Source organism: Falco biarmicus, chromosome 1 (genome assembly GCF_023638135.1).
Source record: "Falco biarmicus isolate bFalBia1 chromosome 1, bFalBia1.pri, whole genome shotgun sequence".
NCBI lineage: Eukaryota > Metazoa > Chordata > Aves > Falconiformes > Falconidae > Falco > Falco biarmicus.
Window position 1 is genome coordinate 107,296,612 of NC_079288.1, and position 15,627 is coordinate 107,312,238.

General features: G+C 36.7%; 1 protein-coding gene across 5 annotated transcripts in view; it reads right to left on the reverse strand.

Moving 5' to 3' along the window:
- Window positions 1-15,627, reverse strand: part of PRDM5 (PR/SET domain 5) — an 87,538-nt gene that overhangs the window by 40,663 nt on the left and 31,248 nt on the right. For 4 of the 5 annotated variants that reach the window (XR_008825131.1, XM_056358175.1, XM_056358159.1 and 1 more), the window contains 3 exons: window positions 8,978-9,062; window positions 7,575-7,732; window positions 2,366-2,459 (listed from right to left, as the gene is read on the reverse strand). Coding sequence is in view for 4 of the 5 variants with exons in the window: in XM_056358175.1 (XP_056214150.1) it covers window positions 2,366-2,459; window positions 7,575-7,732; window positions 8,978-9,062 (337 nt within the window). In the remaining variant the exon portion in view is untranslated. Of the gene's footprint in view, window positions 1-2,365; window positions 2,460-3,896; window positions 3,989-7,574; window positions 7,733-8,977; window positions 9,063-15,627 lie in introns of all 5 variants that reach the window. The other variant, XM_056358169.1, reaches the window with a different exon arrangement.

A 15,627-nucleotide genomic window follows, 5' to 3' on the forward strand; every position in this document is an offset into this window, starting at 1 on the left:
ATACTGTTCATGCATGTCTCCACAATCCTAGACAACTGAATCACCCAAATGAAGATGCTTAGGGTTACTCATTCTTGTTAGCCAGGTCTCTTACAGCCTCATGAGGTAGTACTAGCCAAGTATGAGCTACTATACACTTATGTATCACATATCCTTCCAAACTCTACAGCTGAGAATAAAGAGTCAGCCCTGGCATTGCCAATGACATAATGACAGCACCGCCATTAAAAGCATTATCAGGAGCATGCCTAAGACAAAAAGCTTGTCTGTCACAGAAGACAAGTTATGTTCACACAGCTAGAACTTGGGGGGGGCGGGGGGGGGCGGAATTTTGGATTTTTTTTAAATTATTTGTTATTTAGACATATTTGATCTCGAATTTCAGCAGTTGCACCCATGACACCTTTTCCAATTTTAAGACAGGAACACCTCAGAAGTGAGTTTAGGAAATACAATTTTTTCCATTAAATTAACTTTGTAAAATAAAATTTAAGTCATTCTACATCATTCTACAGCGCCTACTTCTAAAACAAAAAGGAGACACTGAATTTAAAAAAACATATGATGTAGGCTGAACTTCAAATTTCCCCAGAAGTTTCAAGCTTCTCAAAAAATTTTTCCTTTCCCACAACACAGAACAGTAAAGCCAGCTAAACACACCTAGAGATACTGGTTTGTTTCTCTCCTTTCTTTATAGACCAGGTATATTTCAGTGTTATGAGAGGGACTCACCCAGCTGTAGCAGGACAATGCCTATTATTCTGAGTTACTTCAAATATGAGAAACTCATTATCATGGCAGCACATCTTATCACTCTGAGTTAGGTCACAAGGGGAAGAGTTCTACATATCTTCACTGGGAACACAAGCTCTTCTCAGACAATAGCAGAAGCCCCTTGTTTCAATCACAGCCTTGAACGGAAAACTGTTTATTCTTCAGCTCATCCTAGTAATGACTTTCACTTTGCTATTGGTCTGTCAACGCTTCTTTTATAGGACTCTACAGGCAAAAGAGACACAGTATGGCTATAAAAGCTTTGCTTATATTCTGCTGTATTAAGGCCGCCTTGTGAAGCTGGTCAGCTGTTGAGTTGGCAAAGTAAGAAAAAAAATAAAGGTTTCAAAATCTTCCCCATGATTAATAAAAACACCAAATATTATCAGTTTAAGACTTTGACTCATTCTGGAGACAGTTCTAGCCAATATGGCAGAAGTTATCACCTTCAAACACCTACCCTGTCCTTCAGCAAGACAGGTCTCCTTTTGCACCAAGGAAGACTGACTAGACATTGTACCACTACATTTCACAGTCTGATATATTTAATATTTGCTTAAATAGTGGTGGTTCAGGAACAGCTAAACCTGCCACAAATCACAACCCTAACTTAAAGATCTCAAATTTCCTGAGCTCCCAACCTCTTCAAAGAAATGGCCAAAGTATATGTTTTTAGAGACCTCTTCCAAGGCCTACAACTCTGCATACTGTGAATTTCTGCTTTTGGATATTCTGCAAATCTTTGGTTCATTACAATACACATTACTGAACAGGGTTTTAACTCTTTCCCCCATCATTTTTAACATTGCACATTGGAAAAAGATTGTACAAAATTTCAATGCTTTATGAAATTCCAGCAACTTTGAAAAATAACTGTAAAAGAACAAACAAAACTCGCTGGTCTAAGCTAACAGAAACATTGCTAAACAGGATTAAAAAAAGAAAGGTTTGTGGTTTGTGTCCTTCTAAGCTACAAGGATTTTAGATCACAAATATTTTCTAAAAATCTAAATTGCTGACATTCACAGGGTTGAATGGTAGTCTAAGGCTCTGTAAAGATGGAGAAAATTCCACCAAAATCTTTTTTAACAGTCAGTTAAAAACCAGTACAAAATGCCAAGAACAAGTGGCTCATGAGGGAAAACAGCCACAGCATTTCTCTGGGCTCCTAATTCTATGCCAGGGGCAGAAAACATCAGCCTGGGCTGGCACAGGAGAGAGACTCAGTTTCAAGCTCTAAACTGGATTACCTACAGAAGCTGAGTAAGCCACCAAGTTATCTTTGCTTCCATTTCTCCTTTCTTAAAATGGAGGTAACACTATCACACTTAAAGCAGAAATAAATCTCTTGTCATCAGACCTCAAGTCATTGCTAGATTTTCTACAGCATATCTGGATTTGCATTTAAGTGCCTTTAAAGATGAGGTTTGGATTTGACTCTGAATTTTCTAACTCCCTGGGGTTAGAGTTGAATAATAATACTAATTTAATATAGCAAGTTGCATATTGGAGCAAGGTGCCATATGTCTGTTTTTCTCAGTCAAATGTGAGAAATGAGGAAGTTCTTCTTCCTCTCTGACTTAGCACTTACTGTTATGGATTAACAGATGTCTTTGTAGAGAGAATGGGGTTCGGAACAAAGCTTTGCATTCCTCACACTGGAATGGTCTCTCTTCAGAATGCGTCTGCAGATGAAAAACATGTCAGAGGAAAGGCTCAGCGAAATCAATTAACTGTCATTACAGTAATTATAGCTAATTTTCTAGACTGGATTCAGGAGGGGTATCATAGCAATTTGAAACTCCAGGGGATGAAGAATTAAAACAACCATTCTGCCATTATCCAGAATCCTGAAAGTCAGCATAGCAGCTACTGCACAAATTTACCTTCCCAGTTCTCAGAAGTGTTACAGGAGGTGTGCATATAAAGAGAAATAATATATAGAATAACCAAGGGGAAAAAAAATAGAAGCTCAGTTGCATTGCTTCATCAGTACTAACACTGGGGCCTTAAGTACTTAATAATATGAATAAATCCTTTAAAATTAAACACATGTACACAAAACCTTTCTTCTCAGTTATGTTTGATAACTGACCTGATTATCTCAAGATACCATCTAAAATTTGGCAAAGAAAATTTCTCAAATTATGAGACTGGTCTTACATATCCTTGTTTCAGCTTCTTGTATTAAGAGAAAAAAAATCCCCCAAAAAACATAGAAGCATCAGTACAGAAGTACTTGTTTGCTGTAGAAAAAATTGTCACAGCTGAGAAACAGACTCAAAGCCATAAATAAAATAAAAGGTTAAGCTTGGATGAGTCTCAAACTGCAGAGTTCCTGAAGAAGATTTCTTTTCTGGAGCTTGGGAAACATCCAGATTCATCCTACTTTTTTAAATTTCAAAGCACTTTCCCTGTTTCCTAGTGTTATTAAGGGCTGTCCCACTGCAGATAGTACATTAATCCGTACAATTTATTATCTACCCAATTTCCTACTATTTTTGCAAAGGAAAGCAAGCTTTTAAAGCGTCAGTGTCTAAACATTGTATTAGCTCACAAGGACCTTATGCAGAAGCTGAAAGGCCAAGAGGAAAAGGGGATGGACAATAAGTGTTTCATAATATGAATGAAATTAGGTAGATGAATTAATTTTGTAGACTGAGGGTAAATATTAGCATAGTACATATTAATATAATCTATGTCTGCTAATCATACCTTATGACATTTATAGCTACTCTTAAACTATGGAGAAAAAAGGACTGTGTGGAGTCAGCATATTTATTTTGATGTAGACTGAGGGCCTTGAACCCAGATTATCTTTAACACAAACATCCTCTTACGTACACAACAGTACCAAAACATTAGAGTACTTGCAACAGAATACAGAGGCTTTGGATTCAAAGTCAATTCCTTGACCTCAGCCTATGTCACTTAGCAAAAAGGCAACTGGAGCACCATCAAATGTGTGGAATATATCACACATTACATAAAATCTGCTGAATGTTGCAGTTCAGCTTCCATAGGTTTACATCACAGTTTACATTAGTTGACACCCTGCTTGGCAGTCTCAGCAGTCAGGCCAAGGATTGACAGGACATGAAGAGACTGAACTACCTTCTCACCTCAACAGGTGGTTCCTCCAGAACAGGGTTGAGACATATTGACGAGACACTGTGGGGAAGCTCGCAGTGCTGCTGTCTGTGCTGTACCTGTTCTGTGGATAAATAGAAGGGTTCAGTCTCTAGGGCTGTCAATCTGGCACCTTTCACGAGCGCAAAATTCATCTTGTTTATTTAAAAAAATGCCCTTTTTTAGAACACTCACCACTTGAGTGATAGTTCTGAAGAGCACAGTGATTTGTACAAAATTCCTACTTAGCATCTCCCTGACAGTTCTCCTAGTCTTTCGGTCAAAATACAAGTATTCATCTGCACATTTTAACTTCACTACAAATAAAAACACCTAACTAGGCATACCCACATGCAAGGGTATACAGATCATTTGCCTCTTTTGTGAATGACCCAGAAACAAGCTAGGTCTATTACAAAAAGCCACGCAATTCTTAATGAGGAAAGGTATCCCCCAAAGAAGCATGTTGGTTCTAATACTGTCCTTTTTTGTACAAATAGGTTCCAGATCAGAGGTGGCTTCCATTCAGTCACAACAGGGGACAGCCATACAATTAAAGCAACTGAGGATGGGCTCTTACGGAATATTTCATGGCAGCCTTTCCTACCATAGCATTTGTGGAGTCTTAAACACAGCCCAAGGCTACTTATTCCCAATAGAGAAACTGAGGGAACACAGTTGTTTCAATTCATTATGCTCCACAGGACCAAATAACCCTGGATTAACCATAAACCCTTTAAAATCCTGTGTCTGCTGACCTATTTCTACTTACTGTCATATCCTCATATTTTATTATCTGAATTCATCCTCTATACATAGCAACAAAGGAGCAGATGGGGCAAAAACTTCACCTTCTCCTGGGTGGAAGTAGTCTGCGTTATATGGCACAGAACATGCACCTTCATCCAATGTAACCTGGATGAAAGATGGGTACTTTTTTTCTGTAGCACAATCCAATACTGCATTTGCCTCTTTGAAATTAAGATACTATTCTCTTCCCTTGTCACAAAAATGGAACCATATTCTTCATAGGATCACTCAGTCATATAGTCTGAGCTTTCTCAAAAGACATCTGAGCTAGTTCCACTTGCGTAACACTTCCCAGTGCTGACATCCTCAAGAAGAGACCAAGCTTTCATGTGCACCTACACAGAGCAGCATACTACCTGTATGCAGAAACAGCACACCAGAGGTACTACAGGAAGACTATGAGTTAGCTCCTGCCTCTCAGATCTGTAGCTATAAGGATCTAACATGTGCTAAATTAGGGTTCCCATCACAATGCTCTACTGAACAGAGCAGATAAATGGTGGAGTTGCTAAGTGTATCTCCCAGTGAAATCCTGTGAAATGTGAGGAACTAATCTCCTTCCGTTATGACCCAGACATTCCTTCTGAATGACCCAACATTCACCCACACCTGAAAAATGGTTAAAAGCACATGTTGCGGGAGCCATTTTTATTCTGGTACTTCCAACACAAAATTGTATTAAACCACCCCCATAAAGGAATCACAAACAACAGCAACAACAAATTTCCATCCAACACACAAAATAGGAATTCAAAGGCATAAAATGTAGATGTATCCTGTTTCCTACTATAAATAAACAGTATATAGCGCTGCTCTAAAACCCAAGAGTTTTTTCAAGCATGTTGCTATCCAACCTGAAAGCATGTTTTCTGTTAAATGCTGTTGATTTAACTGTTTTTAACTACTATACCCATCATTCCTAGTGCAGGTTTCTAAGTTCCCTGCTACCAGCGCAGTAACTGTGTCCTGGAACTCAAAAAAGCACTGTGAACTTATTCAGAGTCCAACTTTTCTTCCTCCAAAAGAAAACGAAACCTAGGAGGACATCTTAAAGGAATACACACCTAAAGAACCATTAAAAACCCAATTTGAAGAAATACACAGAAGTATGATACATGGTAAAGGGTTTAAATTTCCAGTTACTGGATCAGCATTCCTGTGAACAAGCAAAAGAACTATCATCATCTCCTAGTAGTAGTGCAGCCCTCCCAAAATCATGGCACTTAAAACTATTTTGGCATCCTAAATTACCACATCCTTGACTTATTTATACCTTACAATTCGTTTTGTGTATACACATCCTTACTCCCCTTCATTATCTACTATGTCTCCTTATTTACACTGTTTAATGAATGGAGGCATGTCTAAAGAAGCCATTCAGGACAGGACATCTATGTCAATCTCCTGTCTCATGCTCATCTCTTCATTTAGCAAGTGAAATTAGAGACCTAAGTGTGGATGTTCACAGCTGTTTGGGTAAACTTCATGTAAACATAGGAATAAGTTTCTTTCATTATAGGACAGCATTGATTTACAGCCAGTACTATGTGCAAACAGGTTCAGGAAATAAGCATTCCAACATGCTTTAAGGAATTCTGTCAAAATAAGGCACTCACTAAATCTATCTAAATTTTAATATTTTTCCCATTAGTGAAGTCTCTAATCCTTACTTATGCTAGTGGTGCTGCTGCTTTAAACACAGAATTGGGTCAAAGTGTTTACTCATTCATACTTAATCCTGAAGTCCATTTTCAGCCCAAACCCCCTACCAGTCATCCACTGCAAATTAATATAAGGAAACATGTAAAAAATATTCATTTCAGATATAGAAGTATCTTTCCAGATAGTATTTTATACCTTTTCCTTAGAACATATCCAATTTGTGAGATTTTTGCCCCATTTTCTTAATAAAGTCTAAAAAATAAGATACAATCACAGCATAATGGGGAGCTAATCTTGTCCTTCAGCAGGCTTCTGCATTCGTTCTGTTTTAGACAGTCATCACCACTTCCATCCTGAAAGAGGCGTTATTATTACTCTTAGATGATTTATGGCTGAAAGTGCAAGAAATGGTGCAAAGATCCTGTGCCAAATTCCCAGATGACATATAACGTGAGCCAAACTGCAAAAGACTTGTAAATATGGGTATATCGGGGGCGGGGGGGGGGAGGTGTCCCCTTTCTTTTTTAGAGTCTTGTAATTCTGAAATAGCAGTCATGGATATAGCCTTGCCATTAAAAATGTAACCCCAGGTTAAAAATAATGATAGGCATTATAGAAATTAGGCCAAGCAGATTTGAGCTTAAAACAACAGAAGCAGAGCATCCCTTCATAAGCCTATTTTTCAGGTAATGTTTCTTCTCATGTTTTAATGTGTGAAAACTACCCAGTGCAAATACAACATAGTTTGAAAGCATCTACTGCTAGGTGCAGCAATGACTGCAACAGGACTACACTCAGTTTTAGTCAAATATGGTATTTTTTTAAAAAAACAAAAGTTTGAAGACATTTTACATTAGTTACATCTTGACTCAATAACCTAGTACTAAAAAAAAAAAAAACACAAAAAAAAAACCCCACACCACAAAACCCCCAGAAAACTCAAAATGGGGATTTACTCATGCTTTTAACTGTGATTTCCTTCTGCTTATTTAATTTTTTTTATTTTTTTTTTAACTAGAATTCATTTAGTATTTTGAGATTTTGGATATAACAAGTAACACTAAAAAATACATTCTCCAATACTTCAATCCCATGTTTATAAGCATGCCAGAGCTTAATGATGAACCACTTAAAAGAAAAAAATAATCTGCAAATCTGAGGCTGGCAGACCTGTAAACAACAACAGCAGAGTGCTTTACCTTCTTGTGATTCTTGTAAACATTTCTGTGGGCAAATCCCTTTCCACAAAGCTTGCATTTATAAGGTTTATCTTCACTGTGTATTATTTTGTGTGCAGTCACTTGATCAAGTCGTTTGAAGGACTTATTGCAAACCTCGCAGGTGTAGGGGCGTTTTTCTGCAGAAAATGAGTGGGGGACATTTAATCTCCTGTTTATACGGGGGGAGAAGATGAAAGGCAGAGACAGTCATCTCCTCAGAGAGATTTTTGCAATTAAGTCAACCCAATTAAGATTAAACCAATTAGAAAGACATCTAATGCCCTCTATATTAGACAGTTAAGTCACTTCACAAAAGATGAGCCATGGTGTATCTCAAGAAATTGGCACATTCTTTGCAATAATCATCACTAAAACTGAATTCTGATTAATTAGCTTAAATCAAAAGAGAATGACTTCAAAGACTAAAACTCTGTTTCCAGATTACAAATGTGAAAGAGGGCATGACAGTTTAAATGTTTTAAAACTTAATTAACAATATACATATTAGTTTCCAAAACCAAAAGTTCCTATGCAAAAAGCCTTTATGCTTCAAATGGTGACTGCAACTTAACTACATTAGTGCTCATTCAAAAGTGTCAACAGAAAGCTAGGAGCCTCTGAGATATAGATTATGTTACAAGAAATGAGCATTTGGTGAGGACTGATACCAAGAAAAGTTAAACTGTAAGCCTACGCAGCTGTAAAAACCTTGTTCTAAATGCTAATGTATTTGACAGAACAATGTTTGTGTTTCCGTTGTGTTGGTTGATGTTTCTAATCACTGGTGAAAGATATAGAAACACTAGATGGCAGCGATCAGAAATCCTGGCAGAGCCAATTTGTGTCATACTGGCAAACCTAGGGACAGGCCACTCCCCGCTCACAGTGACCTGTTCTGGCAGAGGACAGGCACAATGAAACATTTCTGTGTGGTCTGTGAAACTGTGTGGAGTATGAGCTGCTTTCGTCCATATGAATGAATGTTCCCCTTTTTATCATAGATCTCTGTCTGACAGCATACCCCAGCTTCCATCCATTTCTCTTAAACGTGAGATTGTAACCATTGGTTCTTCACCTCCTCTCTAAGCCAAAAAGCAGTCTTTTGCCCCATCCAAGCTAACTGACATCATCTATCCAGCTAGCATGAAAAAATCATTTGACAAAGCAGCAACAGAAAGACAACTATTAGCATTACACCTGGATTTTGAAAGGCTTAGAAAGGATAGCTTAGAAGGTTTCCTTGGAACCTGAGATTTGCTTAAACAGCTCAGGACAACACAGAATTTATCAAGCCTTCTATGAGAAACCAATTCGGGTAAAATTCAGTATTTGTTAAATTCATATACACATATAAAGAGGTTTGTGTTATTTTTGCACATTACCTGAATGAGTTATCATATGGCGTTTTAGCTGGTTAGCTGAAATAAATTTCTTGTCACATTCCTGACACTCAAAGATTTCATGGACCTGCAAAATAAGTGTTTAATGATAAATAAACATGCGTCTCAAACAAGATCACGTACAGAACTTCTCTAACAGCCCGTAACTACTTCTTAGTCAGCAGCTACACTAATACTTACAAATATTCTGTGGTTCCCCCCTCACTAGTCCCTTGGTGAAAAACAGTATCTTTCAAAAAATAAATATTCATAACTGCAAAGAAAAAATCATCACTAAAACTATATTTAGAAACACAAGTTATGCAAATTTGCAGTATCAGATCTGTTTTAAATAACATTATTATGAAAGCATTAAAAATGAAAGCATTAAAAAAACAGATGCAGATTACCTTTTCAGAACATTTCCTTCCAGTCAAGACATAAATAAAAATAACACAGTAACTACTTCAGAGCTGCTATAAGAATTTTAAAAAACAACTGCTATCAAACTCAGGACTGTTTTTCTTAAAAGCTTTTAGAGGTAAGACAGTGGAGGGGCAGCAGTGGCTCTTGAAATGGAAATGCAGTAAGCATTACCAAGATTTTCAACATCACACAGCACATAACGTCATCAAGGACTAAATATTGGAAAATAGAAGAGGCAGTTGAGAGCTGAAACTTCTGATATTAAATAAAAAAAAAAAAAATCCTGTCTTTTATTGTTTGCTCCCCCCAAAATCACAACACATACATAGTTCTCCACCTGCTAAGATTACCATTCACCACCTGCTCTGTATTACATTTGCCATCAGCAGCCTCTTCTCAGCTTAGCTACAGTGCAACTGAATATACATTGCTTTTTGAACTGCAGCCTTAGACAGCAAAACTTCTGTAGGAGGATCTAGTGGCTAAAAATAACAAATATCAAAGGTTCAACACAATACTCTGATACAAAACATTTGTGAATATCACAGTAAAGAAGCTCAACTAAGACTTCTACTTCAAACAAACAAAAAACTCAAAAAGAGATTTGCCATAAGTATTCTATCTCACCATGTTTATATGCTGCTACTCACAAAATAACTTTAGAGCAAATTAAATGTTTTAATAAACTAAAAAGTGGTTCTTATTTCCTACAACCTCTGCAACCTTGCACACTTTGGGAAGTGATGCTTAACCAAGTGCTCAAACAGAATCAGGTGGTAAGCTCAAATGAAGATCATTCATTCTAAATATTCTGTTTACCCAGCTGCATTTCAGATTCATTTCTCTGAAATGCGCACACAATCTACTGCTCCACCCTTTCCCCAACAGATCCAAATTTTACTTTAATTGTTGACTGAAGTTTACATAATTCTGCAACCAAGCACTATCAGAATCCCCTCTGAAACAATTAATTGAAATAACTTGTAAGTAATTCTTAAACATAATATTTAATACTTAATCAGAACCCAGACTGTGCTTTAACACTACAAATGTCTGATTCCAGCTTAGGAGCATTGTTCAATAAACAGTCTCATTTATTATATCTGCATCAAAACAGAGACTTCGGAGCATGTGCATTAAAAAGGTACAGCTATCAAATATATATACCATAGCTGATACTCTAATCAATTCTTTAGAAAAGAATCAGACAGACCTGTGTGCATGTGCATTAAATAGCTGTAGCTATCAAGTACATATTCTATAGCTGGCACTTTTTAATTAGTTCTTCAGAAAAGTGCACAATTACATGGTAAAACAATGGTAATAAAATACAGCACAATACTCAAATGGATTTTCATTTTAAGAAAACTTGTCAAGCAACATGCTCCACAAGTATACAGGCTGTAATACCACAGACAAGTACTCATGTAATGGTTTATTCGTATAACAAAACTAGTCTCGTTAGGGGTCTCTAACAGCTATCAGCTTTAACTTCTGCTACATTAAAGTCAGAATATACCTACAATAGTTTCATAGGCATTTGAAGAGCTACACCTTCAGATAACAACTTGCTAAGTGCTATATAAAACAGCAAACATCTGAACAAGATTAATATATGCTTAGATAAATATACTCCTCCACTTAGAAGACTGATGATCTTAAAATTTTCATGAGGTCTATTGAAAAGCAAGAGGTCATTCAAAAGTTTTAGGGGTGAAACTGAGCTAAAACTTTGAAGATACAAGTAATCCATGATCGGCTTCTCCAAAACCTAATCTGAATTTCAATCTACCACTCCAAGAACTGGATGAGACTATCTGTTGGAAGGCAGTGCTCTGAGAGAACAAGGATATGAGAATATTGCATCTAATTGAAATTATTAAATGCTACTGACAATTTTAGAGTTGTGTTCAAAATTTAGTTTCCTCTACCTTTCTATGGCTTTCACAGTGATTGTGAAAAATAAAGATTGCACAGTAGAACAAAACACTGCCCAGTGTTGAAAAAAAAGGGCAGGAAAAAAACCAACACAGAGACACTTGGAACCAGTAGGTGAAAAAGTGGGGGGATGGGACAGGAATCACAGGTGATGTTTAAGGGTGACTCTCCTCACCAAAGTTTTGCAAGAAGTCCAGCTCTACAACAAAGTTAAAACAGAATCAGGGATTTTTCATAAGCAATAAAACACTCTCAACCTCTTAGAACAAATGGTGAGAGCAGGATCCTTCCTGGTTCTGTTGCTTTCTCTCCAGCAGAAAGGATACCTCCTAATGGAATCTTACACATTCATTTAAGAAACCTGCTAAGAAATCTAAAAAGGCAACAGCACTAACTAGTCTTACCAGTGATGCACAATCCTACATTTCATACAGGCACTTGTTTCATGACTTTTTCCAAAGTCAAAAAAACTTTATACTGTCTGACACTCAAAGGTGTCCTTAATCTTCTTTCTTAACAGGAGAATTAGCTACTTTATCGCTGAAAACACCTGCCTACAACAAGAGTTAGAATCTCACTCCACTGCTGTACAGCCAGAAACATACCCCCTCTGTCTACTAACAAGTACAGAAAGTGTAGCACTATCAATTCTGACTGCATCTTCCTGGGAAAAGAACAACACTGAGATTTGTTCGAACTTTTCTTCCCTTTCCACTTAAAGAACAGTAAAGCCTCAGTGAAGAAGCCTGGCAGTCTGTGCTATTCACACGTATATGCTCTCTTTTAAGTTCAAGTTCCTGTAATCAATTCAAATCCCAAACATGAGCCACCTATGCCTAAGGTACAAAAGGAACTCTTTAGCAAGAATCTACATCAATGAAGGCAACATTCCCCTTGCTTGCTTGCTCACTATTATCACAGTTGAATGAATGCATTTTGCATTTTACTTAAACTTTGGAACTTAGTATCAGAATATAATTCAGGTGGTGTTTCATTTGCTATGGCAGGAGACATCAGAAACTCACAGAAAGGAGATTTTACAGCAATCTTTTTCATTCTATTACCCAGTCTTCTGTAAGCTCCTATACAGCATTTCCTGAGTCATGTTTGCTGGGAATTTATTCTTTTTATACTACTGTATCACTTAGCAGCCCAAATCATGGACTGTTATGAATATCAGACAGAAGGATATCACATGACAATTGGAGGATAAGAGAAAAGAGAACAGGTGGATATAGACAGAATAGAAAACAAAAAGATTACAATCACCACAAAAAGCAATAATACCAGTGGATTAACATTGTAACTGTTGCTAAAGTTTTGTAGGCATCATACAGGATGAGGATTGTATTATGGTAAGTAGTTTTGGAAATCAAAAAACCTAAAAAGTGTAGATAAGACTATTCTAGGTAGGACTGTGATCACTAAGGAAGACAAGATCAGAATCCAAAATAATTAGAACACTGAATAAAGTGCCAAAATGCTCAGTATATAGGAAGGAGAAACTAAATGAACAAATGCTACATGATAACCAACAGTTTACATAGCACCACTAGAGAAAACATTAATGAATTCCAAACAAAATACTAATAACAAGATTGATGATGCTGTTAGAAAGCACTGTCATTCTGAGATGTATTAATAGACATATTCCCTGTATTAATAAACTCAGGACAATCATTCCTCTATACTTGGCACTACCAAGTGCTCAACTAAGCATCACTGCTCTTCTAGTTTGGGCAGCTGACTTCAAGAAGCATACAGATAAAAAAAGAGAGAATCCACAGGAAGAAAAAGCTTCCTAGAAGAAGAAAAAGCTTCCTAGAAGAAGAAAAAGCTTCCTAGAAGAAGAAAAAGCTTCCTAGAAGAAGAAAAAGCTTCCTAGAAGAAGAAAAAGCTTCCTAGAAGAAGAAAAAGCTTCCTAGAAGAAGAAAAAGCTTCCTAGAAGAAGAAAAAGCTTCCTAGAAGAAGAAAAAGCTTCCTAGAAGAAGAAAAAGCTTCCTAGAAGAAGAAAAAGCTTCCTAGAAGAAGAAAAAGCTTCCTAGAAGAAGAAAAAGCTTCCTAGAAGAAGAAAAAGCTTCCTAGAAGAAGAAAAAGCTTCCTAGAAGAAGAAAAAGCTTCCTAGAAGAAGAAAAAGCTTCCTAGAAGAAGAAAAAGCTTCCTAGAAGAAGAAAAAGCTTCCTAGAAGAAGAAAAAGCTTCCTAGAAGAAGAAAAAGCTTCCTAGAAGAAGAAAAAGCTTCCTAGAAGAAGAAAAAGCTTCCTAGAAGAAGAAAAAGCTTCCTAGAAGAAGAAGCAGAAAAACAGATGTATGAAGAAAGGTTGAGATAATTGTTCATACAGCCTAGGAATTGCAAATGGAGTTCACAACAACTGTGCAATATGATAACTGTTACAAAGGCAACAGTGGTGACTTCTTTGGCATTCTCTCAGGTAAGACAATTAACTCAATCTACAGTGAAAAAGACTTAAATAGACATCAGCAAAAGAGAACACAGGATTAATGAACACATTCTAAACAGCTGATGGCACTAAAGCTGAAAGTCAAAGAGAGATCTATGGAGGTGGTAGAACTCTCTTTAGTGGAACTTTTCAGGAGATGAAACAGTACATATCTAGGATGATTGAAGTACATGCTGACTCCCCTTTGTGAAACAGAATGGGCTAGAAAACCTCCTGAGGTGTCTTCCAGGCCTACATTTAATTGAATTTATTGAGATAAACTTAAAAACACAAAACAGCAAAAAAAAAAAAAAAAAAAAAGGGAAAGCTGAGCTACCAAAAATTAGCATGGTACAAGCAACAGTCTGGAAAACAAGAAGGTTAATACTAAAGGACAGGCAATGATGACAGCAAAGTTTAATTATATATGGCTAAGAAAGGGCTTATCTTTAGACATTCAGGCACAAGCAATATGCAAGACACACAAAGCTAAAAATGGGTTTCAAAGATAACATGAAAGCTACAGATCTGAATAACCATGTTTTCAGAGAGTAAACAGATCTCAATCCCCCCTATAGCCACCCTCATTACCTTCTTTCTCTATGTTTGTCAAATTTCTCTCTTTCTGTTGTATTTTCTGTTATTCCTAAACTTTACCTTCATATTCTCTACTTTTATTTCTTTACACTGAAAGGAAACAGGTGGAAAAAAATAATCTCTTTTCCTCCCTGTTTCACCTACTATTTTCTCACTGGTTTTATTGCCTGTCTAAATATTTTTGGCAATGTTGGTAATGGTTCCCACCCCACTTCCTACAAGAGCAAAGTAAATAAAGCAAACGGAAGGCATGAGTCCCACATACAACCTCCTTCGCTATCTGATACAGGTGTGAATCCAGAATATTTTCTGGATATCTTAAAAGAGGATCCAATCAAGAAGAGGAAATACATTTTTATGCACAAAATCTTCACGGTGATTTTTAAGATAAAAAAGCACTCAACTGATGTACCATCAATGCTACTTGGAAAGCCTGTTAGTGTGTGTCATAGTGTCTGAACAGAATTAGAACTAATGAAACAAAACAAATATTTTAATAAAATGGACACACTAACTACGATACTTTGCATTTTTCAGGGCCAACATAAAGGGTACTGATGTGTAAAAACTTCTAATTAGATGTGACCAGGCATACCACCATTTGGTTTGAGAAGTAACAAAGTATAACCCTGTTACAAAAGAAATGCAGGGCATATTAATAGAAGCAAAGAGAAAAACAAGTTTAAAAAGGGGGGAGGGGGGGCACTATTTCCCTTACAACAACATATTTTAATTGATATCATCTATATCCTCAATGGATTCAGGTTATAACCAGAGCATTATTAAAGACTTACAGTTAATCTGATAAACAGTACAATGTAGCTTTTTGCAAAAACAGAATCTCCTGGGGTTTAGTGATTCATCAAATTAATCTTGCAGGGACTTCCTTTGGGTATAATGGATTCAGAATCTCATATTCATAGTCCATCTGTATTTCTGTATGAACACCCTTATTTCCAATAGATGCTTTTCAAACTGTTAACCCCTCCTGTTCCGATTATAAAAGATTATGGGCACCAACAAAAAGACATTAAAAATACGGTTTGGGGGAAGAAAGTTTTTTACTACAGCACAACTAAATTACAAACAACACACCCTTACTGTTATGTCACAAAGTAATAAAGACTGAATTCATTTTGTACAAAACCTGAAGGCTCATGAACCTATTTTATGGCCTGTATGTATCCTATTGTTACATCATTTAGCTTAGTGTTTAAGAATGCAGTAAGATATTTCAGAAGTTTAGAGTTTA